The sequence below is a fragment of the Scyliorhinus canicula genome, chromosome 17 (assembly GCF_902713615.1).
Source record: "Scyliorhinus canicula chromosome 17, sScyCan1.1, whole genome shotgun sequence".
In the NCBI taxonomy this organism is placed as follows: domain Eukaryota; kingdom Metazoa; phylum Chordata; class Chondrichthyes; order Carcharhiniformes; family Scyliorhinidae; genus Scyliorhinus; species Scyliorhinus canicula.
The window spans coordinates 52,516,181-52,544,094 of record NC_052162.1 but is presented as its reverse complement, the minus strand read 5'-3'; the positions used below and the strand labels follow the sequence as shown (position 1 = coordinate 52,544,094).

At 44.5% G+C, this 27,914-nt stretch overlaps 1 protein-coding gene across 1 annotated transcript in view; it reads right to left on the bottom strand.

Annotated features, from left to right (window-relative positions):
* Positions 1 to 12,331: 12,331 nt before the first annotated feature.
* The window catches only part of LOC119951403 (MORC family CW-type zinc finger protein 3-like), a 147,601-nt gene continuing 132,018 nt past the window's right edge, over positions 12,332 to 27,914 (bottom strand). Inside the window, exon 19 of the mRNA XM_038774562.1 lies at positions 12,332 to 22,135. Within this exon, the coding sequence (XP_038630490.1) occupies positions 21,988 to 22,135 (148 nt within the window). The 3' untranslated portion in view covers positions 12,332 to 21,987. The remainder of the gene's footprint in view (positions 22,136 to 27,914) is intronic.

Here is a 27,914-nt window from a genome sequence, read left to right as displayed (position 1 = left end):
ATTTCCCCCCCTTTTTTTTAAGATAATAAATATTAAGGTGCGTGTGCGTGATGATGTGTATATGTGCGTGACTATATACAGAATGTGCTAAAATGAACTTATATACATAGGAAGGTGTCGCTAGTGCAGATATAGGGCAGATTAAATTTTAAAACAATATTTACAGAGGTCAAAACGATGAGGTAACAAGATGTACAAAAGGTCAGTCTATAAATGTAGTCTTTGTGGCAGGCGCCGAATTCTTGTTGATCGCCGCACGGTTGGATCAGGGGCCGCCTGCACTTGGATAGGCAGGACCGCCGCCAATGCGGTGGTCGCAGGGGTCGGCAGGATTGCTGGTAGATCGGTGACCTCGTGGTAGGACACGTCCGGAGGAAGCATTGTGGGTGGCGGGGCATTTCGGTCAGGTGGCGGGCGTGGAACTCTACGCAGTGCCCGTCTGTTACGCCGCAGGAAGGAGCCATCAGCCATGGGAACGAGGAACGATCTCAGGGCCACTTGCTTGACCACCACAGCTGTGGCTGACCAGCCGCCGTCAGGCAACTGTACACGAACACGATCAGTTGGGACCAGCTCAGGTAGATCCGTGGCATGAGTGTCATATGTTGATTTCTGTTGGGCCCGAGACGGCTGCATTTTTTGTACGACCATGAGGTGGTCAAGGTCTGGAAATGGACGGCTGGAACCGTGGTTCTCAGAGTGCGATTCATGAGCATCTGCGCTGGAGACAACCCAGTGGACAGCGGGGTTGCCCTGCATGCCAGTAGCGCCAGGTTGAAGTCGGAGCCTGAGTCTGCAGCCTTGCATAGCAATCTCTTAACAATATGGACCCCTTTTTCGGCGTTCCCGTTTGACTGCAGGTAGTGGGGACTGGAGGTTACGTGACGGAAGTTGTATAGCCGTGCAAAATCAGACCATTCCTGGCTGTAAAAACAGGAACCGTTGTCACTCATTACCGTGAGCGGTATCCCATGCCTGGCGAACGTTTCTTTGCAGGCTTTGATTACCGCCTTCGACATGAGGTCGGACAGTTTCACCACTTCTGAGTAACTGGAGAAGTAGTCGACCAGGAGTAGCGTAGTGACGCCCCTTGGCGTGGAAAAGGTCGACACCGACTTTGGACCATGGGGAGGTCACTATTTCATGTTGCAGCAAAGTTTCTTTGAGTTGAGCTGGCTGAAATTTCTGACATGTAGGGCAGTTGAGGACCGTGTTGGCAATGTCCTGGCTGATGCCCGGTCAATAGACTGCCTCCCGAGCTCTGCGTCGGCATTTCTCGACCCCCGGAATCACGATCCTTCGAGCTTCATGAGGATGCCGTCCACCACCGTCAGGTCGTCCTTGACGTTGTAGAACTGGGGACACTGTCCCTTCTGCCAGCTATTTGTAAGGTGCTGCATCACTCGCTGTAGCAGAAGATCCTTGGCCGTTTCCTCACGAATTTGGATGACCCTCTCATCGGAGGCGGGAAGGTTGGAAGCACAGAATTGTACCTGTGCGGCGATGTGGCAGATGAAGTCAGTTTGTTCACAAGGTGTGGTAATAGACCTTGTGGGAAGGGCATCTGCAACAATGAGCTCTTTGCCTGGCGTGTAGACAAGTTCAAAGTCATAGCGGCGTAGCTGGAGAAGGATTCGCTGTAACCGAGGCATCATGTCATTTAAATCCTCTGGATTATGTGGACTAGTGGCCTGTGGTCCGTCTCTACCGTGTATTTTGGGAGGCCATAAACGTAGTTGTGAAACTCGTCGATTCCCGTTAGGAGGCCCAGGCATTCCTTCTCAATCTGAGCGTACCGTTGCTCAGTAGGCGTCATGGCTCTGGAGGCATACGCAACTGGGGCCCAAGACGAGGAGTCATCCCGTTGAAGGAACTCCGCCCCAATACCATCCTGGCTTGCGTCAGTGGATATCTTAGTCTCCTTGGTTGGGTCGAAGAATGCAGGAACTGGGGATGTGGTGAGCTTTGCCCTCAGCTCACGCCATTCTTTTTCATGAGCGGGCAGCCACTGGAATTCTGTCGACTTTTTGACGAAATGGCGGAGGTCTGTGGTGTGGGACGCCATGTTGGGAATGAACTTCCCGAGGAAGTTGACCATCCCTAGAAATTGGAGGACTGCCTTCTTGTCCTCTGGCGTCTTCATGGCATTGATCGCCAAAACCTTGTCAGCATCTGGCCGCACGCTTTGATGCGAGATGTAGTCACCAAGGAATTTGATGTCTGATTGACCGAAAGAGCACTTGGCTCTGTTGAGCTGGAGACCGTGCTCATGGATTCTGTGGAATACCTGCTTGAGGCGAGCGATGTGTTCTTGGGGAGTTGTGGACCAGATTATGGCACCGTCAACATACACACGCACCCCCTCGATACCCTCCATCATCTGTTCCATGATGCGGTGAAATATTTCTGAGGCAGAGATGATGCCAAAAGGCATCCGGTTGTAGCAGTAGCGACCGAACGGGGTATTGAATGTACACAGCTTGCGACTGGATGCGTCCAGCTATATTTGCCAGAACCCCTTGGAGGCAGCTTCGTAAAGAATTTGGCATGAGCCATCTCGCTGGTCAACTCTTCTTGTTTTGGTATTGGGTAATGCTCCCGCATGATGTTGGGTTTAGATCCTTGGGGTCGATGCAGATCCAAAGCTTCCCTGACGGCTTCTTGATGCAGACCATGGAGCTGACCCAGTCCATGGGTTCTGTGACCTTTGATATGAAGGCCCTGGTCCTGGAGGTCCTGTAATTGCTGCTTGAGGCGATCCTTGAGGGGTGCTGGCACCCGACGTGGTGCGTGAATTACAGTGGTGGCGTTCGGTTTGAGCAGGATTTTGTATCGGTATGGGAGCGTGCCCATTCCGTCGAACACGCTGTGGTACTGCGTGATGATGTCACCAATTTCAGCCTGGAAGTTTCCATCAGGTGAGGCCGTCGCCTGTGAGGATGACATGGTGTGGACTCGCTGAACCAGGTTTAGGAGCTTGCTGGCCCGAGCACCAAGCAGGGATGCTCTGTCAGGTCCTACGATCTCAAACCGCAGCGTTGCTTTAATTGACTTATTGGACACTCCGAGTTGGCACAAGCCACTGGCAGCTATGGCATTGCCATTGTAGTCAAGGAACTGGCAGGCTGGTGGAAGAATACTTGGACTGATGCGGATGGTGTCGAGATCGGATTTCGAGATGAGGTTCGCCAATGCGCCAGTGTCCATTTTGAACCGGATGCGAGCCTTGTTAACTGTGAGGACAGCACACCACTCGTCGTCGTGATCCACTCTGAGGATCAGGAGGTGCTTCACTATCTTGGAGAAAGGCAGCGTATGCTTCGTAATGATGCCAACCCGGTATGGGGATTTGAGGCACTCAGCATCAGGATCTGTTGGGCTGTCGGGATCGGAATCTGGCATGGCCTGCTGTACTGAACGGACGCTTCTGTGCCGTGGCTGGGATCGCTGGCTGCTGGGCAGTGGAGCAGATCTGCAAAGGGCTGCGTAGTGGCCAAGCTTGCCACACTGTAGACAACGTCGTGATTTTGCCGGACATTGCCATTTTAAATGGGCAGAGCCACAATTCGGACACGTCATGACGCCAACGTCAGCGCGTTCCGTGCGCCATCACGCATGCGCAGTGCATTCGAACGACATACGCGTCTGCGCGGTCTGGTCGTCAGTCTCGCCGTCCCCTCGGTCATGGCGCGCATGCACAGGGGCACGGGAAAAGCGTGCAAAATGGCCACTCTCGTCGATACTTAGGCCCTGCATTTGTGCGAAAGCCTGCACCCGTTCCGCCTTGTGGGAGGCTAGCTTTGCAGTCTCTGCCGCCCTGATGTGGGAGTACCGATTGTTAGCATGTTTGTGGACAACACACGTTTCGATGGCAAAGGTGAGAGTGAGCTGCTTGATTTTCAGGAGCTGCTGGGGAAGGGAATTGGAGTGGACCCCGAAAACGATCCGATCCTGGATCATGGAATCAGTTGTCGAGTCATAGTTAGATGACTGCGCGAGGATGCAGAGATGGGTCAAAAAGGACTGAAAAGGTTCATCCTTACCCTGAAGCATCTGCTGGAAAACGCACCGTTCAAAGCTCTCATTCACCTCAATGTCGCAGTGGCTGTCGAACTTCAGCAGGACCGTTTTAAATTTAGTCTTGTCTTCGCCTTCAGCGAATGTAAGGGAGTTGTAGATGTGGATGGCGTGATCCCCGGCTGTGGAGAGGAATAGTGCGATCTTCCTGGTGTCCGATGCGGCCTCGAGGTCGGTGGCTTCGAGATAAAGTTGGAACTTTTGTTTGAAGATTTTCCAATTTGCACCGAGGTTGCCGGCGATGCTACGCTGATTCACTCAAGGTAGGTCCATGAAATTGCAGCATCACTCACTGGTACCATGATGAGCTGGGCAGGCTGGGTCGATGTCGACTGCATTTGATGCAGTGTAGCGCGAGACAGACCTCCAACACTCGATAAGATACAACACGATTTTATTTAATGTCTTAACTACTATACATGTTTAACTGTGGGTTGACACTATGCTGACTTGACTGGAAACCTAGTGCTAGCCTGACCAGACTTACTAGCTACCGCATGGTGTTTGCATAGGCTAGCTCACGTGCTCTGACTGTCTCAGTGGCTGGGTCCAGAGACCGCGGGAAACCTGGTGCCCTCTGGCTTTATAGTGGTAGTGTCCTGTCTGGTGATAGGCTGTTGTGTTCTGTGTGCCTACTGGTCATCCTGTGTGTCAATCACTGCCTGTCTGCGCTCCATTATATACATAGATGTATATTATGACAGGGTGTTCTTTCCAAGGGCCGGTGCAGACTCGATGGGCCAAATGGCTTCCTTCTGCTCTGTAAATTTTATGATTCATAGCGAAGACAAAGTAGAAAAAAAGTGTGATATTGCACATGGCTCCACATTTAAGCAGGAAGTAATGTAAATGCTTGTAACTACGAGGTATTACTCTGTTGTTTCCACTACGTAAATTGGAATTAATCTTTTTATTTGAAATAACCTTCAGCCTCTTGCTTTTTATGTACGTGTAAAAAGTCTTGGAATTTTCCTTAACCCTATTTGCCAATGACTTTTCGTGACCTCTTCTAGCCCTCCTGACTCCTTGCTTAAGTTCCTTCCAACTTTCCTTATATTCCACACAGGCTTTGTCTGTTCCCAGCCTTCTAGCCCTGACAAATGCCTCCTTTTTCTTTTTGATGAGGCCTACAATATCTCTCGTTATCCAAGGTTCCTGAAATTTGCCGTATTTATCCTTCTTCCTCACAGGAACATGACGGACATGAATTCCTTTCAACTGACATTTGAAAGCCTCCCACATGTCAGATGTTGATTTACCCTCAAACATCCGCCCCCAATCTAGGTTCTTCAATTCCCGCCTAATATTGTTATAATTAGCCTTCCCCAAATTTAGCACATTCACCCTAGGACCACTCTTATCCTTGTCCACCAGAACTTTAAATCTTACTGAATTGTGGTCACTATTCCTGAAATGCTCCCCTACTGAAACTTCTACCACCTGGCTGAGCTCATTCCCCAATATCGGGTCCAGTACAGCCCCTTCCCTAGTTGGACTATCTACAGATTGTTTTAAGAAGCCCTCCTGGATGCTCCTTACAAACTCTGCCAGGTCCAAGCCCCTAGCACTAGATGAGTCCCAGTCAATATTGGGGAAGTTGAAGTCTTCCATCACAACAATCCTGTTGCTTTTACTCCTTTCCAAAATCTGTCTACCTATCTGCTCCTCTATCTCCCGCTGGTTGTTGGGAGGCCTGTAGTAAACCCCCAACATTGTGACTGCACCCTTCTTATTCCTGATCTCTACCCATATAGCGTTACTGCCCTCTGAGGTGTCCTCCCGTAGTACAGCTGTGATGTTCTCCCTAACCAGTAGTGAAACTCCGCCACCCCTTTTACACCCCCCTCAATCCTGCCTGAAACATCTAAATCCTGGAACGTTTAGCTGCCATTCCTGTCCTTTCCTCAACCAGGTCTCTGTACTGGCAACAACATCATTGTTCCAAGTACTAATCCAAGCTCTAAGTTCATCTGTTATACTTCTTGCATTAAAACATATGCACTTCAGGCCACCAGACCCGCTGTTTTCAGCAACATCTCCCTGTGTACTCTTCCTCAGAGCCATACTGGCTCTATTCCCTCGTTCTCCCTCAATGTTTTCACCTTCTGACCTATTGCTCCGGTATCCACCCACCCTGCCATACTAGTTTAAACCCTCCCGTCAATTGAAAGTTAATTTATTTTCAGTAAGCTATCGGTCTCTTTGTGGATCTTAATGGTGTGTAAAAATTGAATCCGGCTGAGCTAATCCATTATTGAGTTTTGGAGCTCAACCCAGCCTGCATAAGGAGGCCATCTGGATAAAGATTTGTCGTTATCCTTGCAGATTTGAATGGCTATTTTCTATCATGAACATTTTTAAGACTTGCTATTGTTAAATTTGGTTCTTTGGTTCTGCATATAGTACATTGGGTGAGTGGGCATGCATATGGTGGTGACATTCTAATGTGCACACTGCTCCAAATTTGGTCTAAATCAGAAGCCCACCGTAGCTACAGCAGAACTTCCTCTCCTTTATATTCTAACCCTTCTGTTGTAAAGGTTAACATTCCATGACCCTTGATGTACCATCAATTGGACTCGAGACATGATTAAGATCCAAACTGTGGCTTTAATCAGCTAGTTGTTAGCCCGGTGGTCGACTACAGAGAAAGGACGACCGCTGGGAACTCTGGGTACTTATACCCCACCTTGGAGGCGGGGTCTACTTGCCTCTTGACCAATTGGTGAGCGGTCACATGACTAATCCCAGCCAATCGGACGAGAGGCACATGACCAGCCAGACCCAATGGGAAACCCATGCTCTGCACCAATGGCAGTGCTCACATTCATACCACCACAAGCCTTTTAGATTATATCTTTGTACCCGCTACATTTTGATGATTGATGTACATGGACATTTAAATCTCTTTGGGCTTTCACTGCTCTTAGCTTTCCCCCATTTACATAATAGTTGGATCCATCCATCCATGTTTGGTCCAAATAGAACAAACCTTATGTTATCTGGCACTGTGTCGACTGGAATGTTCTATTAGCCGGAATTTTTGACAGCTCAATTTTCTTTTTTTTTTAAAGTCGGTCCGAAGGTCAGAAAAGAAAAGTCAAATGGCGGATTTCTGAAACCCCAATATCCAGCATGGTGCTCAATTGTGGTGGTGGTCTGTTTGGCTCTGACATTTTGCTGGAAATTCATGAAGCTGCCCAAGGTCGGAAGCCACAGCTACCGCTTGGAGCAACTGTCGGTGAAATTAACAGCTTGGTTTTTTTTTAAAGTTCGTGGTGTCAGCTTGATTTTTACTTCTAGTGGTTTTACTGTGATGTCCTGTGACTGCCCAGCTGCTTCCCCTACTCTCTCAAAGACAGAGCAGCACCTTGTGCTGTGTCAGGTACTTTTGATTAACAGGCACGGCCATTCTCAGAGATGCCCGATAACAAAAGAGTTGCTTTAGGTGACCTCTCCACTACTTGTGTTGCAATTTATCTGTCAGTTTCTTCCATTCACATAATCGTTTACGACAGGTTTTCTGAAACTGGATTTATTTAAGTTTTTAAAAATTCATTTTACGGGATGTGGGCATCGTTGGTTAGGCCAGCATTTATTTTTTTTTTTTTAAATGTATTTTTAATTTTCAACAAGTTTTAACCAACAAAAACAGAGGAAGAAGAAAAATGAAAATAACAATTCCCCCCCCCCCCCCCCCCCCCCCCGCCCCACAATACAGAAAAAAAAAATTAACAAAAATAATTAACATGGGAACAAATACACATACCAAATACAGGGAAAAAACAAACAAACTCGCCCATTCCCCCCCCCCCCCCCCCCGGATTGCTGATGCAACTAGCCACCCTCTAACGCTCTGCCAGAAAGTCCAGAAACGGCTGCCACCGCCAGAAGAACCCTTCCACCGACCCCCTTAGGGCAAATCTGTCCCTCTCCAATTTGATAAACCCAGCCATATCGTTGACCCAGGATTCCACGCCCGGGGGCCTCGCATCCATTGTAGGAGAATCCTGCGCCAGGCTACCAGGGACGCAAAGGCCAGAATACCGGCTTCTTTCGCCTCCTACACTCCCGGCTCCCAGCCCGGCTCAACCCTGGAACCAACCACCCTTGACAGCGTCTCCGTGACGCCCCTCCAAAAGCCCTGCAGCACAGGGCACGCCCAGAACATGTGGGTGTGGTTTGCTGGGCTCCCTGAACACCTGACACATCTGTCCTCTCCCCCAAAGAACTGGCTCAGCCTTGTCCCCGTAATGTGCACCCTATGCAGCACCTTAAATTTAATTAAACTGAGCCTCGCGCAGGAGGAGGAGGAATTTACCCTCCCCAGGGCATCCGCCCACATCCCCTCGTCGATTTCCTCTCCCAGCTCCTCCTCACACTTACCTTTCAACTCCTCCACCGAAGCCTCCTCCCCCTCTTGCATCACTTGGTAGATTGCTGAAGTCCTCCGCTCACCAACCCACGTCCCCGAGAGCACCCTGTCCTGAACCCCCCTTGACGGCAACAGTGGATGCTCCGCCACCTGCTGCCTGACAAACGCCCTTACCTGCATGTATCTGAAGGTGTTCCCTGGGGGAAGGCAAAACCTCCCCTCCAACTCCTCTAGGGTCGCAAACTTCCCATCGGGAAAAAGGTCCCCCATCCGCCTGATACCTGCCCTGTGCCAGCTCAGAAACCCTCCGTCCATCCTCCCTGGAACAAATCGGTGGTTCCCCTGTATCAGGGACCAGACTGAAGCCTTCACCTCCCCCCTATGCCGCCTCCACTGCCCCAAACTTTTGAGGGTAGCCGCCACCACCGGACTCGTAGTATATCTTGTTGGGAGGAGCGGCAACGGCACCGTCACCAGCGCCTCCAGGCTCGTGCCCATACGGGACGCCGTCTCCAGCATCTTCCATGCCGCCCCCGCCATCACCCACCTATGTATCATCGCCATGTTGGCGGCCCAGAGGCCAGCATTTATTGACCATGCCTAGCTGTCCTTCAGAAGATGGCGGTGAGTTGCCTTCTTGAACCTCTGCAGTCCTTGAGGTGCAGGTACACCCACTGGGCTGTTAGGGAGGGAGTTCCAGGAGTTGCCCCAGCGACAGGAATGCTGATATATTTCCAAGTCAGGGTGGTGATTGACTTGGAGGGGAACCTCCAGGTGTGACGTTCCCAGGTATCTGCTACTCTTGTCCATCTAAATAGTAGTTGTTGTGGGTTTGGAAGGTGCTGTCTAAGGAACCTTGGTGAGTTATTGCAGTGCATCTTGTAGATGGTACGCATGGCTGCTATTGTTCATCGGTGGTAGAGGGTTTGAATGTTTGTGGAAGGGGGAGCAATCAAGCGGGCTGCTTTGTCCTGGTGTCAAACGTCTTGAGGGTTGGGGCTGCATTCACCCAGCAAGAGGAAAGTGTTCTATTACACTTATACCTTATAGGTGGTGGACAGGCTTGGGGGGGGGGGGGGGGGGGGTCAGGAGGTGACTTACTCGCTGTACGATTCCTAGCCTTTGGTAGCCACAATATTAATATGGCTAATCCAGTTCAGTTTCTGATCAATGGTAGCCCCCAGGATGTTGATTGTGGGGGAATCAGCGATGGTAATGCCATTGAATGTCATGGGGTGGTGGTTAGATCCTCTTTTGTAGGAGATGGTCATTGCCTGGCACTTGTGTGGTGCAAATGTAACTTGCCACTTGTCAGCCCAAGCCTGGATATTGTTGAGGTCTTGCTGCATTTGGACATGGACTGCTCCATTATCTGAGGAGTCATGAATGGTGCTGAACATTGTGCAGTCATCCGCAAACATCCCCAGTTCTGGCCTTATGATCGAAGGGAGGTCATTGATGATGGAGCTGAAGATGATTGGGACTAGGACACTACCCTGAGGAACTCCTGCAGAGATGTCCTGGAGCTGAGATGATTGACCTCCAACCACCACAACCATCTTCCTTCGTTGCAGGTATGACTCCAACCAATGGAGAGCTTTCCCCATGATTCCCATCGACTCCAGTTTAGCTCGGGCTCCTTGATGCCATATTCAGTCAAGTGCTGTCATAATGTCAAGGGCAGTCACTCTTACCTCACCTCTGGCGTTCAGTTCTTTTGTCCATGTTTGAACCAAGGCTGTAATGAGGTCAGGAGCTGAGTGACCCTGGCAGAACCCAAAGTTATAGCCAGGTTATTGATGAATCCAACCCAATAACCAGGTTATTGATGACCCCTTCCATCACTTAGCTAATAATAGGGAGTAGATTGAAGGGGCGGTAATTGGCTGGGTTGGATTTGTCTTGTTTCTTGTGTACAGGGTACACCTGGGCAATTTTCAACATTGCTGGGTAGATGCCAGTGTTTTAGCTGCACTGGAACAGCTTGGCTAGGGATGCGGCATGTTCTGGAGCACAAATCTTCAGTACTATTGCCGGGATATTGTCAGGGCCTATACCCTTTGCAATATCCAGTGCCTTCAGCTGGTTCTTAATATCACGTAGAGTGAATCGTATTGGCTGAAGACTGACATCTGTGATGCTGGGGACCTCTGGAGAATGAGATGGATCATCCACTCGCCGTTCTGGCTGAAGATTGTTGCGAATGCCTCATCCTTGTCTTTTGCACATATGTGCTGGACTCCTCCATTACTGAGGCTGGGTATATTTGTGGAGCCTCTTCCCTCAGTGAGCTGTTTAATTGTCCACCACCATTCACGATTGGATCTGGCAGGACTACAGGGCTTATATCTGATGCTTTTGTTGGGGAATCGCTTAGTTCTGTTTGTTACTTGCTGCTTATGCTGTTTTGCACAAGTAGTCCTGTGTTGCAGCTTCAACAGGTTGACACCTTATTTTCGGTATGCCTTATGTTGCTCCTGGTGTGCTCTCCTGCACTTTTCATTGAACCAGGATTGATCCCCTGATTTGATGGAGCGGTAGAGTGGGGGTTTTGCTGGGCCATGAAGTTGCAGATTGCGGTTGAATACAATTCTGCTGCTGCTAATGGCCCACAGCTAGATCTGTTTGAAGCCTATCCCATTTAGCACGGTGGTAGTGCTACACAACACAATGGAGGGTATCCTCAATGTGAAGATGGGACTTTATCTCCACAAGGACTGTGCGGTGGTCACTTCTACCGATACTGTTATGGACAGATGCATCTGCAGGAGGCAGATTGGTGAGGGTGAGATCAAGTATTTTTTCCCTCTTGTTGGTTCCCTCACCACCTGCTGCAGTCCTAGGCTAGCAGCTATAAAGAACAAAGAAAAGTACAGCACAGGAACAGGCCCTTCGGCCCTCCATGCCCGTGCTGACCATGCTGCCCATCTGAACTAAAATCTTCTACACTTCCTGGGTCTCTATCCTCTATTACCATCCTATGCATGTATTTTCAAGATGCCCCTTAAATGTCACTATCGTCCCTGCTTCCACCACCTCCTCCGGCAGCGTGTTCCAGGCACCCACGACCCTCTGTGTAAAAGAATTGCCTCGTACATCTCCTCTAAACCTTGCCCCTCGCACCTTAAACCTATGCCCCCTAGTAATTGACCCCTCTACCCTGGGGAAAAGCCTCTGACTATCCACTCTGTCTATGCCCCATATAATTTTGTAGACTAGGCTTGAGTATTTTCTTTTAGCACTCAGAGTAATGTGGAAAAACTCAGTTAATAATTTATTCAGAAGCATCTTTCGATTTGCATTTAGAAATTCACTTTGAAGCTAGTTACACAATGTAGTCTTCTGCAGCCCTATAACCTTTACACACCTACCCTCCAACGCCATGCTTTGACTTGCATATTTTTATATCCCTTCCTTTCATTGTCCCATCATTGCCAGCTGAACCTTCAGTCTTCTCGGCCCTGTGCACTGGAATTCCTTCACTAAATCCTGTTGTCCCTCCAACTACCTCCACTCCGAAGATACTCAAGATCTATAACCTTGACCAAATCATTCTATCTTCAAGACATATAAAGTTATCTATCTCTATCACTGGTAGAATTAAAATTGAGCCAGTGTGACGGAAGTTCTTGAATTATACATTTTGAACTCAGAAAAACTTACATAGGAACAAGCAGTGGCCCTATTCCATTTCCAATGCTCCCAAACCACCGCAGGTTTGGTACCAAGGTTCCATTTCCAAGAAGATAGTAATAGCTTTCCTTTTACCAAAAGAGGTAGAATTATCATGATCTCCATGAAGTGTGAAACATTAACTGCTACCGTCCATATGTATTCACCCATGTAAGCGATTGACAAGAATGCTCCTTACACCATGCATTTTTTTCATTCCTCTTTATTTATATTACATATTTAAACTGAAAAATTAGTTCTGTTTGTCAGAATCATATCCTGACTGTGAGGTGTATCTTTAAATCATGTTGCTGTACAAGTGAACAAAAAAAGGAAATTTAAGTCACAGCAGTTTCTAGTGTTCCTGTTGAAGAGGGTACATACAGTGTCATAGGTTTGAAACAAACAAGAGGTCTGTGTGATCTAGCACAAAAAGATTGGGACTTTATAACCACACATAAGTTTTTTTTGTGTTTTGATTGAATATATGGCTTTGCCTGTTCATAAGCAACAGGTTTTCCTAACAGGTTTTTCACAGATATAGTGCCCTTTTAAAAAAAAAAGTTTCTGCTTTAGTTTAATGAGTAACATGGATGTAAAATGTTGATCAATTACACCATCAGTGCTCCCCAAGATCCTTAATAAATTCTCAATACAAGATAATTCTGCAACTAATATGTCACATCGAAAGACCGTTTTCTAAACAATGCTGAACCTAATAAAGCCCTCTGTAAATATCAAAGAATAAATATTAATTTAACAGTGACATAACACAAACATATTTCATTTTTTTTTCTTCTTATGTTTAAATGCTTAACCGGAAACAACTCAGTGTAGAAATGGCATTTATTGGTGAGGAAGACTGATCAGACCCAAACATCGAGTTTGAATTACATTAAACTCTTTTGAGAAGATGAAAATTTCTGAAATGTAAATCAAACAGAAAAATTCCAGTCTGTTTTTAAGTGCAGGTTTCATGATATTCTATAGATTTGCATTTAACTTGTACATTAAAGCAAACATGCCATTATCTTAGGCCCCTCTTCAAGTCCTGAGAGATCTTAGATCGAGGGAGAGTAGGCATCCCTACATACATATGGTTTCTTAGAATGCTGGGTGGAGAGTCTTCCTCACTTTTGGAGGTTAGCCACGGTTGGTACAGTCTTTTCCCATCAGGTTTTCTCCATCTATTGGAATTCTACAATTCTACATTTCTGAATTTAAAAATGACAAAATGTACGAGAAATATGGTTCAATATTTGGATCCTTTGCTGCCACATAATCATACCTTGTTTTCTCATTCAAATTGATCTGTGCATCTTATAAGTACTGGCACATAGAAAAACAAACTAATACATTGAAGAAAGACACTAATCCTCCCTCTCCCATTTTAACAATGATTAGATGAGCAAGCAATTTACACCAGAGTTTGTAGGATGCAATAAAGTAACAACTGGTTCCTTTGTACTTTTCATTGCTCGTTAATAATTTGGATATTAACATTTTTTAAAGATTACAAACCATTTGTTTGAAATACTTTTTCACTTGACTGTCTTCATATGGCATGACAAACACTAATTGTAACAAAATATATATGGTTAAAAAATATATCAATATCTTACCTTTTGTTACAGAATATTCTTAGTATATCTATAAAATGAACCTTGAAAAGAATGCAAATGGCAACTACACTATTAATATTGTTGATATCCCATGCTTAAAACTTATCACTGTTTATGGAATGCGATCATATAAATCTGATGAGAAGATATTGAAAGCTGGGACACAGTAAACCAACATGTCCCTATATTGATGTTCAAATGCCTATCATTCTATGCCACATAACACATTTGATTACACTGCCTCAATATTTTGATCAACGTTTTGTGATCCATCAGCTACATTTTGCTATTGACCATGAGGCCCATTTTTTGTTGCTTTCAAGTGGTACCCTTGACTGACTGCATTGGGTTGTAAGATAGTCTTTTGGATTTCCACAACATTAATTGGTCAGCTGTTTTTAAGTTTTAGCCAACTATCTACTTATTAAAATTTGCATCTCAGGATGTGGGCATTACTAGTTAGACAGGCAATTATTGCCTATCCTTAGCTATTCTGGCAAGATAATGGTGGCTCTTCTCCTTGACGTTCTGCAATTCAGGGTAATTAAAAGTCAGTGATGTGGGGCTATAGTCACAAATGGGTAAGAATGGCAAGTTTGCTTCCAAAAAGATGCTAATGAACTACTTGAGGTTTTATGACATTTGACAACTTCACGAGTCAAAATTTTAAAAAATGATATAAAATTCTCAAACAATCTTGGGAGCCTATGGATATACATTCCCTGGATTATTAGTCTAGGGCTTGAGTTACTAGTCCAGGAACATAACCAATCTTCCTACTCATTAATCAGAGTTTTGTCAGCTTTTGATTGGGCCATGAGGTTAGACTGTCTACTGTAAGGAGGAAACAAAAACTCTTCAATTCCCCTCCCTACACTATCCAAACAAGTAAATCTCTTTAATATCATCACTGGCATCAAAGGCCACTAAAAGCTCCATAGTTTCTAACTTAGTGAGGTAGAGTTAGGGAAAGAGCTTAGCCGCTGATGGGGAAATAAAAATTTAACCCTTTACAATATTAGTGAAAGCAGAAATATCTAAAAAAACAAATGTAATAGGTTCAGAAAATAGCTGATTTTGAAGTGAAAATAAAGATCACCATAACCGAACGTAAAGTTCCGAGTATAACATTTATTCCATATTTTTTGAACATCTGCTTCCTGTTTCTACTGCACAATTTTTAATTTACACATATTTTCTACTTAGATGAGGCTACTAAATAATGCTATAAAACCTTAGTGATGAAATTTTGATGAAGTCTCCAATATTTTCTACTGTTACAATAATTACTTGTTTCTTCCAAGCACAGCTACACTTAATGCTGCAGTGTGATAATCCCAAACATGGATCTCTGGACTTAAAAAAAGGAAAAAAATTTAAATATTATCCTAACCATTTGACCCAAGTCTAATTTTTGATGAATATAGTTTTAAAACAATATAAACAGAAATCTTAAATTATTCAGTTGGGAAAAAAACAACAGGTTGAAAAAAATAAACGGTTAATAAATATAAAACATTTGTAAATGAAATGCCACAAGTTTCTTTTTGTATCTCCATGAGCAGCACAGTTAGCGCAAAACAAGTCAATATATCTTTCAATTCTATCCCCTTTTGTAATTTTCTAAATGAAGTGTGTTCATGCAGGGAAACAGGACACTTCCTATTTAAAACACCAGCAATCCTGCTTTCCATAAGTGAGTTCAAACCAACTTTTCTGTTTCAACTAACATGAAATCTGGCCACTGAGAAAAGCTGCTGAGGACAAGGGTTTGCTGTTATCATGGATAACTCTATTCCTACTTCAAATACTGACCCTTATTCCACAATTCCAGTATAATTAAGTTAGAAAGGTACGCGTTTATTAATGAGAACTGGAGATGATGCTCACATAAATTCTCAGTCCAGTGTAGTTCTTTTCCTCATCCTCCAAAATAAGCAGAAAAGCTGGTTTGGAAGCTGAACAAAATGTCATTGGTTTGGCAGATTTTTTGGGGGACAGTAGTTAGTCATTTCTCTTGCCACTCCCCAGGATATTGCCTTTCAACAATGAACATGAAGAACTTGCAATCTGAACTCATTAGTTGCCACCAATTGATTCATAAATCATTATGCAATTGATCTAGTTGAAAAACAGATTTCAGAAGCTAATAGAAGTGGGAAATTTAGCTTTGGAGGAAAATACAGTAGTAGTAGTAGGCCTTCCTGCCCGATTAAGGGGCTGGTTTAGCACAGGGCTAAATAGCTGGCTTTTAAAGCAGACCAAGGCAAGCCAGCAGCGCGGGTTTAATTCCCGTACCAGCCTCCCCAAACAGGTGGTGGAATGTGGCGACTAGGGGCTTTTCGCAGTAACTTCATTTGAAGCCTACTTGTAATAATAAGCGATTTTCATTTCATTTTTTCATTTAGTTCCCATTTCCACCTGGGCCAGGATACTGGAGGTAACTGCAGACCTATAATCTAAACAGTCAGAATGCTCTTCTTTATTGCTATCAATTTGATTGAGTTTAACTGGTATACCGGTGAGCAATTTTGGGGTTTTCTGATTGAGACACCCAACATAAATGTTGGCCATCTCATTTATTGACAGTGTTTCTAAGGTATGACTGGGATTTTCAGTAAGGAGTAGAAAACCTTCCAAAAGGAAGTCCCAGATGACTTGAGTACTTGTCTTGGAAAATCTTAATGGCCCAGCAGCTGGGTAAATGATTCCTTTCACCAGTTTCCAATGGAAATACTTTAAGAAGGTAGGCCAATAATACCTCTCGCTGTGTCCATTGATGGTTCTATTTGTCATCTGCACTGTAACTCCAGCTAACACTTTTGTTAAGGTTTCTATACATTGATTAATACAGATTGTACCAAATTGAGCAGATTTTGTTTTATGCAAAGCTAATATGCAACAGTGACGAGGCAAGGGCTGATCTGAAACATTAAGGTCCCAATGGAAAAACTTGGCAACAATTTGTATTAAATAGAAGTGTTGAAAATCTCTAAATAAACAGTTGGTTTCATGTTTTATCTGGCATAAAACAAATAGAGTGAATTTACACAGGTAAAACTAGTTAAACAAAATCTAGTTTTTTAAAAATATGAAATTAGGTCACTGTATAATATTCCTCAAGTTGTTACACTACAATTGAGAATGAATTTGATTGGAAAAAGGTGGAAGAAAAATTATTTTAGGTATAGTTTAAGAACATATGAGCATTAGTATATCAGTTATCCTATAAACCATTTTTACTAGCTATTCTGTGGTCATTACTGATATCATTACACAAATCCAGTTTACTTAATGTTCCAACATATTACAATGAAGTAGTACTTCAAATTATTCTGACCAATAAATGAGATATAAATATCGCAAAATATCTAGGAAATACGCAAGTAACATGTGTTGAGAATTGTACTTTGGCAGTGTTGCATTAGTCTTTCAGTGCAATATTATATATGAAAAGAATTGCAATCCATGAAAACAGGATCAATCTGCACAGAATTGAATCGGCTTGGGAGTTTTAGTTTTGATACTTTTCATATTGAAGTAAGGAATTTTAGAATTGGAAACTGAATACTTTTTGTTACAGGAGCTAGAATCCCAAATCACATATAGCATGACGAGATACTGTCCGAGCCAGCAACACCTATATCCCACGAACAAATAAAAAAATGTAGAGTAGAGCTTCTTCTACTGTGCCTCATACCTCAGACTGAACTTCACATGTTCAACCAATGTTAGCTTTTTAAAATTTGCTTGCAGGATATGTCTCAAAATGTCACAATTACTGTCCTGAGAAGATTTTTCCTGAGGCAATCTTCTTACAACTGAGTGTCCACCTAGGCCACATCTGAGGGCATTACGAGTAAAACATGTAGTGTAATACTGTAGTTAAGTTGTAATAAGAGCAGATAGGGGTGGTACCTTCCTGTTCCTGAAGGATATTAGTGAACCTTGTGAGGTTTTAAGTTATAAATAGGAGCTTTTATGGTCACAACCTGATGTGAATCTAATTGCATTGTAATTTGAACGCGCAACCTCTGGAGTACAATAATTCGACCAAGCCCTTCCAGAGAACTGTTGCCCTGAGTAAAAAGGTGCACTCCAGATATTTGGTGCATAATTCAGACTGATAGTTTAAAACTAAACTGCACCACCACCTGCTCAAAGGCAATTCGGGATGGGCAATAAATGCTGGCCGAGCTGGCAATGCCCATGTCCACAGAATGTTTTTAAAAAGTGTGCCATTTTTGATGACATATTAAACTAAGAACACCATCTTGTTCAGCGGGAGATAAAATATATCACATTATTCAGGAAACTACACTCAGTTCTACCTGTATCCTGGCTAACATCTGCCCTTCAATCAACACAAGCAAATACAACCAAACAAAGGTGAAGTGGTCATTATCTAGTTTACTGTCTGTAGAACTTTACTGTACACATCAGTTGCCCAATTTACCGAGCTAATAACAAGGACTGTGCAAAAAAAAGATTATTTAAGTTGTAAAAGCATTTACAGATGTATTGAGAACTTGATCAAAGTTAATTTCTTCTTTCTCTGACGCCATTTTAGTGCAGTTTTGTGTTATAGGTTCAACTGAATTGACACCTCACAAAATAATTTGACACAGAACTAAGGGTTTATACCTACATTTGCCCCCCCTTGTTTTTCAGGTAGAATTATCGACCCAGATTATTTTCTCACTGTATAGAAAACCCAGGAATTTCACAAATAATTGATAGGCTCCTATCACTCAGGGTTTTCACCCCTCCCCACACAGCACAGTCTAAAGAGAGAAGGTTTAATAATAAAATACAGTTTTTGCAGTGGGAGATGATATGTGGAAAGTCTGTTTACAAGCCCAAGCTTGTCATCAATGATGTAGCAGATTAAATTTAGCATGTGATAGTGCAGATTAAAGTTCTCTTTGCACTGTTTCACTGACATCTAGTTTGACGCAGAGTAATTCGGCCTTTACGAGAAATGAACAGAATATCTAGGGTTAATAACTACTATATCAGTGGGACAAGTCTATTTCCTACAGCAGCCATATTGCTTCAAGTATGATTGCCATTTAATTCCAAACTGTGAGCAGGTTTTCGCAGTGGGCCTGCACCCATATGAAAAATAGGATGAAGCTGCACCAATTTAGAATTTTCATAGTGGTCAGAGTGGAAACTCTCCTTTCATTAATCTACAATGGACACGATTTAATGGGCTCATCAAAGTGTGGGTGACAGTAGTTCTCTGGTGCATTCTCCATGGTAACGCCTCAACTAGAGCCAACTTGTCAATGAGTACCCTTTTCTCTTGCAGTATTAATTGTTGCTCCCTTTGAAATCTTTCTTGCATCTGCCCTGACAAATCCAAAATGGAAAGTTTCAACAGCAGGTTTCTTTTTTTCAAAAATATCGCAGTTCTATACTACATATTATGTGTTAGAATGTAAATACAAAATGTTAAGGGACACCATACGATTTTTAAACCAGTGGTCGAATAACTAGAACAAGTTAATAAAAGCAACTGTTGAGCACTTTTCTCAAAAATAATGCTAATTTGTTATTCATCTTTTGAGGGGTAGTTCTTTTCTGGAAGTTGAAACTTAAAGTATTAGGAAATCAATTGCAAATAAGCGAGGTAGCTAGAGGTGCGGTAGCAAAGGCAAAGTTACTTGCTTATTAAAAAGCAAGTAAAGAACAAAGGTACAAACTTCGGAGGACTGATCACAGGAGACTAACTATCTTTCCAGGCCACTGTTAGGTGGGTGCGGCTGACGTGTCTTTATATGGGTGAGCGGGTGATCCTAGGGATATCAATGGTTCCAGTCCCACAGTTTGGAAGAGGGTCTATGATAGGGTTCATTGCTACCCAAGAGATCACAGTGAGCCTGTTGCCACATGTTTATTAGTGGGAGAGTCTTATGGAATTTCAAGCCAATATACACACAATGTCAAATTAAAAACAGAGTCCTCCTGTATATTCATTGAGCTTACATTGTGCCTTGTTGATTAACAATCAACTTTGTTTGTCCCCTAATAAATATGAGCATGCCACACTTGAGCAACTACAGGACATCAAATTACCCTGTGAGTCAAGTGGTACTTGATTTTGGCATGTCAGATGACATTACGGTGGTGAATGTATTTCAGGGTTTACACAGCTCTTCCCTCAAAGTTACAGTAGATATGGTGAAGACCTCCATGGAAATTCACACGAACTGTTGGCTCAAATCTGTGCTCAGTAATCTTATGGCAAGGGGACAATAACCCGTGAATATTTTGAATTCAAGTCACATCACAGGTCTATTTTCCCCACAATATAGGTTTAACGCTTTTCAATAACTGACGTTTTAAATACAACCAGATACTTCCCAGAAGACAAAAAGTCAAATATTTTAACCCATTTATCACAATTATGGTGCATTTAATCTTCCCGGCCCTGGGTCACTGTCCTTGTGGAGTTTGCACATTTTCTCCATGTTGCGTGGGTTTCGCCCCCACAACCCAAAGATGTGCAGGGTTGAATTGGCCACGCTAAATTGACCCTTAATTGGAAAAAATTATGCATTTCATCTGTTATTAGCCTTTGCAGGAATGAAGAAACCTGAGCAGGAAGAAGATAAAGTTTAAAATGTTGAGTCTAAACAGTATGTTAATACCCTTTGGAGACGCAGGCACATGTTCAGATACATATGTTCAGTCTGTAACTATTCTTTGTTACTCAAACTCAGCAGCATAAATCTTTCAATTGGTTTACCTATCTGACCAACTGCCTACTAAAGAATAAAAAAATTATTTTGTTGATAATTTTCGACAGTTACTACTGGTTGAATAAGACAGCATGGCCAGAAAAGTATTGAAATTACAATTTCTTCCCAATAGTTTCAGAAAAAAGCATTCCGACTTGGGTCAATAAAAAGAAAGTAACATGGCAGCATACAAGTGCTGGCAAGGACCATCTCCAACAAGAGGGAATCTCATAATCTCTCCTTCACATTCAATGGCTCTACGTCACTGAAAACCCCAATGTCCTGGGACAAGTGGGTGTTCACCATTGACCAGAAACTTATTGGACTAGCCATATACATATTGTGGCTACAACAGAAGTTCAGAAATTGGGGATTCTGTGGTGTGTCTCAACTACTACCTTCTGACTCCCCAAAGCATGTCCAGCATCTACATGACACAAGTCAGTAGTGTGATAGACTACTCTCCGCTTGCCTGGATTTGTGCAGCCCCAACGACACTCAAGAATCTCAACATCATCTAGGACAAAGCAGCCCACTGATTAACAACCTATCCATCATCTTAAACATTCACCTCCTACCTCCACATATGGTGCACCATGGCTGCAGTTTGTACCATCAATAAATTGCACTGCAGCAATTGTCCACAGTTTTTTCAACTGTGACCTCTACAACCTAGAAGGAGAAGCCAAAAAGCACAGAGGAACACCACCAACTGCAAGCTCCCCTCAGTCACACCATTCTGACCTGGAAATATATTGCCTTTCCTTCATTGCCACTGGGTCAATATCCTGAAACTCCCAAAAGCACTCTGGGCGCACCTTCACACAGCAGTTCAAGGTGACTCACCGTCAAGGACAATCAAGGATGGGCAACAAATGTTGGCCAAGCCAGTGACTTCCATGAATAAATTTTAAATACGGTCATTGTGACTACGGAGTAGACATGTCCATTACATGTTATTAGACCTGACGGCATATTATAAAAGTTTCTGAAATGCACTGATTCGGAATTGTAAAAGTCGTAGGCATCAGACATTCGATTCTGCGAGTACATTACATTTGGTTAGATTAAGGCCGTTCAATATCCTTGGTTTCACTTTTCCAATATCAATAGATTAAATTTATGCATTCAGAAATATTTTCAAACCATGTTACTGCCTGACATACAACCTTTTGAGGAGTATGCACAAAACAAAAAGAGGCATAAAAAACAAAACATAGAGCAGCAGTTTGTGTCATTTACCAGCAGCTCTGATAAATTTCATTACACATGGACAGATTTGATCAGATGCATGTTAAAAAAAACAACTGATTTTGTACTCTCAGTGGTAGCCATTGTTGTGTATTCTGCAAATACTTCCTGTACATCACTATCACTTGTTTCTGTTTTTTTCTGGGATATGCCCATTTCAAAATCGCACACAAGTTGCGCAAATGTATTCATCAGAGTTTGATGCTGTCTTTTTCTTGGCATGTTATAAAATGGAAGATTTGTCTCAGAGCTTATTTGCTTCGATAACCTTTTCTAGGATTTCATCGATTGTGTCTGTTTCGTAACTGATGTCTTTTAAGTCCAAGTGTGGCAGAACGGAACCCAACAGGTGTCCGACATTTACTCGCAATGACTTCAGCTTTGCCGGTACACTGTTGAAACACAATATAGGTTACTTGGATTGAGTATATCAAATACGGCTTGTGCTCATCGTCAAGGTGAAAGATGTTGCTATGAACTGCAACGTTTTACATCGTGGGTACCTGATGTTAGCATCAAGTACTTTCAGTTAAATGCCAAATAAAAATGCTTCTTGCCAAATAATGAGATGTTTCCATTTCACTAACCGGAGCCAGACCGCCATGTTAGTGCTGATTGGAGAAAGTCCCACAAGGAAAGTTTGATATTGTACAAACTCATTGGGCGGGTTTCTCCGAGCCTTTGTGCCACAATCGCGCTCGGCGCAGGGGCGGAGAAGGGGGCGTCAGACGTGGCGCAAGTCGGCGGCCATTGAAATAGGCCCCCGCTGTGATTCTCCGCCAGCAACTGCCTGAGTTCCCGCCAGCGTGATTCACTCATGGTTCCACCCGGCGGGGACTCGGAGTGGCGGCTGCGGACACAGTCCGCAGCCGCCCTGGTGGTGGACGGGCCTCCAGGACGGGCAAGCTCGCGATCGGAGGCCACCAATCGGTGGGCACGCGCGATCTGGGGGGGGGGGGGGGGGGGGCGGGGGCACTAAATTGTGGGGGCTGGCCCGCTGCTGCCTGCAGCCGGAGCTGCGTGGACTACTCCGGGGCCCTACTAGCCCCCTTCAAAATGGAGAATCACTTTGGACTTCCTAGAAAAAAGTTCAGAGTGATTCGCACCCATTTTCTTGCGGACGTGGGGACATTGCCCCATTATCAGAGAATTCTGCCCATTGCATTTTAAACTCTTACAGCCAGATTTTCATCTCATCAGTTCGAACAGGATTAAAAACGATATACTGGAGATGAAAAGACAGCATCCAGTCCCCTCATCAAACAAATCTTCAGAATAGTTCAACATTATAACTGTTGTGAAGCACACAATAACTTTGACAAAACTGATGCAAAATAATACAGCATTAGAAAATGTTTTGCTTGCCTTTCATTTACTCAATTTCCTCCGTGTGCCTCTTTCTCAATGGCCTGACATAGGTCAATAGGAAAATAAACAACATACAGCTTGTCTGTGACAACTAACCCACATTATGCAAGTGATATTAAGGATCGCGAAAATAACAGAACTCTTTAACTCATAAAAAAAAGTTTTGGGATATTTTTTGATGATAAAAACATCTTGCGTGACCTTAGTTTATTAAAGATTATTATTAGTTGATGCCAAGAGTGCAACTGAGCAGCATTATCCATATCCCATTTCTCCACAGAAGTAACACGGAGTACACCCGGTGTTGAAACACAAGTCAAGCGTCTTGATCAATCTGGGAACCATGTATAGCCATTTATCTTTAAAAAAGCAGATTGAACGGTCCAGGAAGATTGGTGAACCCTTCAGTGATACTCAGCAAAAACCCATGATCAAATCTGTCCAAAGAGACTGTCTTCTCCAACTGTGAACCCAACGGCTCCACAAGAAAAATCTGAGCATCAATGCAGGAAGCAAGACTAGACTTTGCCACAAAGATTCCCAGAGCTGCCACATGCGCCATGTTAGATCACAATGATTATAAATGATTCTCCAATATGCTGCATCAGCAGTTGGTTGGTGAACTTCTTCACCAAAACTGCACTTGAAGATGAGACCCAAAGCCTGCACCCATATTTGATGTCATGTAAGCATCATTATTTTTCTCTGGTGGCACCTCATAACTGTCCAGTCAAAGTTCCACCCTCACCCCCACCATGTACCATCATGAGCTGTCTTTGATCACACTTGCTCTCTATGTGACAGGCAGTTCATTTCTCACTCTTCCAGTCTATTTTTCTCTTCTTCATGATCTAACTATCTCAAGTTGGATGAATCTGGGCTGTTGTGTGGGAGTGAGGGAATGAGCAAATAAGGGTGAGTATTGCAAAGTGTCGGTAGCATTGAATGCTGAGAAATATTTGTCTTCTGCATGTTGTAGCAAATCTAAAGAGGAAAAAGAGAAATAGGGGTTAATTTCCAAGGAGAAGAGCTCGTCATTTTACTAACTGAATAAATAATGAGTGTTTTATATGATATGACAGTTAATAGAGGAGAAATAGTGTGTCTCGACAAACCTTCAGCTGGCACAGCTCCTCCTACTTCCTCATCTCTAAAACCACTGACGGTATGTGTCCCCAGGGTCTGCAAACCTTCTTCCTCTCAAAGGAAAGGAAGTTTCAAATTTAGGAGTCCACCAACTGTTGTCAAACTCTCCCAGCTGTTATGGGCTGTCTTTTCCTTTGAAATTAATGCAAATACTGTGAAATAAAATTGGATCGCTTGAGATACAGTAAAACACAGGTGTTTATGTGGAGGAATGGCTGGAGTTTGTACCAAGCAGTTACATACTTCGAGAGATTTTTAAAGTAAGGATGCCATTGAAGGAACACTTGCAGCAACAACAACAGCAACAAAAGCATGCATTTATATGGTATCATAACAAGGTGCTTAATAGGGGTGATTGTCAAACACAATTTTGGGCGGGATTCTCCGGCCCCCGCCGGGTGGGAGAATCACCGGGGGGTCGGTGTGAATCCCGCCTCTGCCGTCCTCCCAATTCTCCCGCTCCCCCAAAAACCGGCCCAGCGTGAGTCACGCCGCCCGCCTCGGAGAATGGCGGGGTCCGGCGCAACTCAATGGGCACCGGGGCTGCCCGAATTCTCCAGCCTGCAATCGGCCGAAGTCCCGCCAGCCTGTAGCCAGACCCACCGGCGTAAATCAGAGTAGGTCCCTTGTGGGACCTGGTGGCCCGGCTTGACATATGAAATAAAAATGACTTTTGCATAATTAATTGTGAATTTGGTCACTGCAGTCCACAGAGGTCATTAATATCTCTTCAGTGATAACCAAGTTCAAATATCTTCGTGATTGTGAGACTGACTCCTATTGTTTGAAGATGGGGAAGGGGCAGGAATTTCAGAGCTTAGGACCTGGGTTGCTGACACAGCACCAGAGACCCGGGTTCAATTCCAGCCTTGGGTGGCTGTCGGTGTGGGAGTTTGCACATTCTCCCCATGTCTGCGTGGGCTTAACTCTGGTTGCTCCGATTTCCTCCCACAGTCCAAAAATGTGTAGTCTAGGTGGGATCATGGGTATTGGGCGGGGCATGGGCCTAGGTAGGGTGCTCTTTAAGAGGGTCGGTGCAGACTTGATGGGCTGAATGGCCTCCTTCTGCACAGTAAGGATTCTGTAAAAAAGTCAAAGAAATCAGGAATGTGCAAGAAGCCAATGATTTTGCAGGTTTCTAGGGTTGAAAGAGGTTACACAGATAAGGAGAGGTGAAGCCATGGAAAGATTTGAAAACAAAGACAAGAATTTCAAAACTGAGACTTTGCCAGACTGAGAATCAATATAGTTCAGCAAACATTGGTAGGTGAACCAGTGCGATATTAGATGTGCAGCAGTGTTTTGGATGAGCTCAATTTACAGAGGATGCAAGGTCGGAGGCTGATCAGCAAAGCCTTTCAGGTCACAGCTGATGGTGGAAAGCTGCTTCCTTTGCTCTTAAGGTAAGGAATTCTAGTAAAGAGAGGGGAAGTCATTGTAGATGACAGACATGCTTTTCACAATGTATTCTTCGGAGAGTACATTGTTTAAAAAGTACATTATTATGCCTGACGTGGAAGGGTCATTACCTATATTTCTGCTCTGAAAGGCCGTTATGGGGTTATAAATTCACAATTTCAAACATGGTACTTTCTTCTAGTGGCGCTGATGTACCTTCACTGTAGCCTTCCGTCTCTTCATTCCAAATAGTCTCCCACAAATAATTTAAAAAATATATAAATTTAGAGTACCCAATTCATTTTTTTTCAAATTAAGGGGCAATTTAGCGTGGTCAATCCACCTACCCTGCACATCTTTGGGTTGTGAGGGCGAAACCCACGCAAACACGGGGAGAATGTGCAAACTCCACACGGAAAGTGACCCAGAGCCGGGATCGAACCTGGGACCTTGGCGCCGTGAGGCAGCAGCGCTACTCACCGCCTCACCGTGCTGCCCAGTCCCTCAAAAGATTATAATGGCAGAGGAGGAGGCCATTTGGCCCATGGAGCCCATGCTGGTTTTACGTGGGCAGCATGGTAGCATAGTGGTTAGCAGAGTTGCTTCACAGCTCCAGGGTCCCAGGTTCAGTTCCCGGCTTGGGTCACTGTCTGTGCGGAGTCTGCACGTTCTCCCAGAGTGTGCGTGGGTTTCCTCCGGGTGCTCCGGTTTCCTCCCGCAGTCCAAAGATGTGCGGGTTAGGTGGATTGTCCATGCTAAATTACCCTTAGTGTCCAAAAAGGTTACGTGGGGATTACGGGGATAGGGTGGAGACGTGGTCTTGAGCAGGGTGCTCTTTGTAAGACCCGGTGCAGACTCGATGGGATGAATGGCCTCCTTCTGCACTGTAAATTCTATGAAATACCTAATGGTGCGACTAGTAGGAGGAGTGTGCAGTTTTTCTATCCCCACTACCTTCTCTAATGCAGGCCCTAGAATAAGAAACTCTAACCGGGCTTCTTTCAATAAACTCAGAATAATTGATTTATTGTGAAATGAAACTTTTTATAAAAAAAAACAAGTTGCAAAACTGGTTAGCATTCAATTTGTAACCGGGAAGTGTAATTATAAATACACATGCAAGAACACACAAAACAAAAGACACGACAAATTAAGTCTCTGCAGAGGTTGGCGTATGTTTATGAAAAAGGATAAAGTTGGAAAAGCTCTTGACACTGATGATTTAGTGTTCCTGCATGTGAAGATAGACGTTGCCTGGAACTCCTTTCCAAAGGATCGTTGGTGAACCATTGTCTTTTTTCACTTTTGCTGGACTGGATTCTCCATTCTTGCTGGAAGGAGAATCGTTGGGTCTGTGCTGGACATGTGCAGGGCTGACAAGCTGCAGCCACGCATACACCTACACCCCTCACACACACACCGATCGCGCCTGAAAAGATGGCGGCGGTTGTGCTGGACGGTTCTGCTCCCACTTGCCTCCTCCATTGACCCCAGACCCTCAGGGCCGCCACTACCACGGGCTGGTGGAGTACCGTGCCAGTGGGAAAGGCAGAGGCGCTGTTATCAACACCCCCAAGCTGGTGCCCTTGCATGAAGCCACCTCCACACACTCCCATACTGACCCTCCCCTCACCACCCACTTCCTGATCATGGCTATATTCGCCGCCCAATAGTAATTACTAAAGTTCGGCAGCACCAGCCCGCCCTCCCCCTCCTGGCTCCGCTCAAGCATCCCCTTTTTTACTCGTGGGGTCTCGCCTGCCCATACAAAGCCAGTGAATACCTAGTTGACCCGTTTAAAAAAGGACCATGGAATAAAGATGTGGAGACACTGAAATACAAATAGGAATATCAGGAGGACCGTCATTTTCACCATCTGCACTCACCGAAAATAGTCCTTCATTTGGTCCACTAGCCAGATTTAGCTTGCGCTTCGGGATCAATGAGATCGTGGCCTGTGACATCGTCGGGGGAAGCATCCCACGCTCCCTTGTCTCGTTGAATGTCCTCAACAGCGGCCCCAATAACCCAGAGAACTTAAAGAACTCCGCTGGGTACCCGTCCGGCCCCGGGGTCCTGGGGCTTTACCCCACTGCATGGCCTTCAGACCCTCTGCTAACTCTTCCAACCCGATCGGGGTCTCCAGCCCTGCTACCAACCTTCGGGAAATTCAGCCCGCCTAAGAAGTGCCTCATCTCCTCCGGCCCCGCTGGGGGTTCTGACCCATAGAGCCTACCGTAAAACACCTGGTCCTGCTGA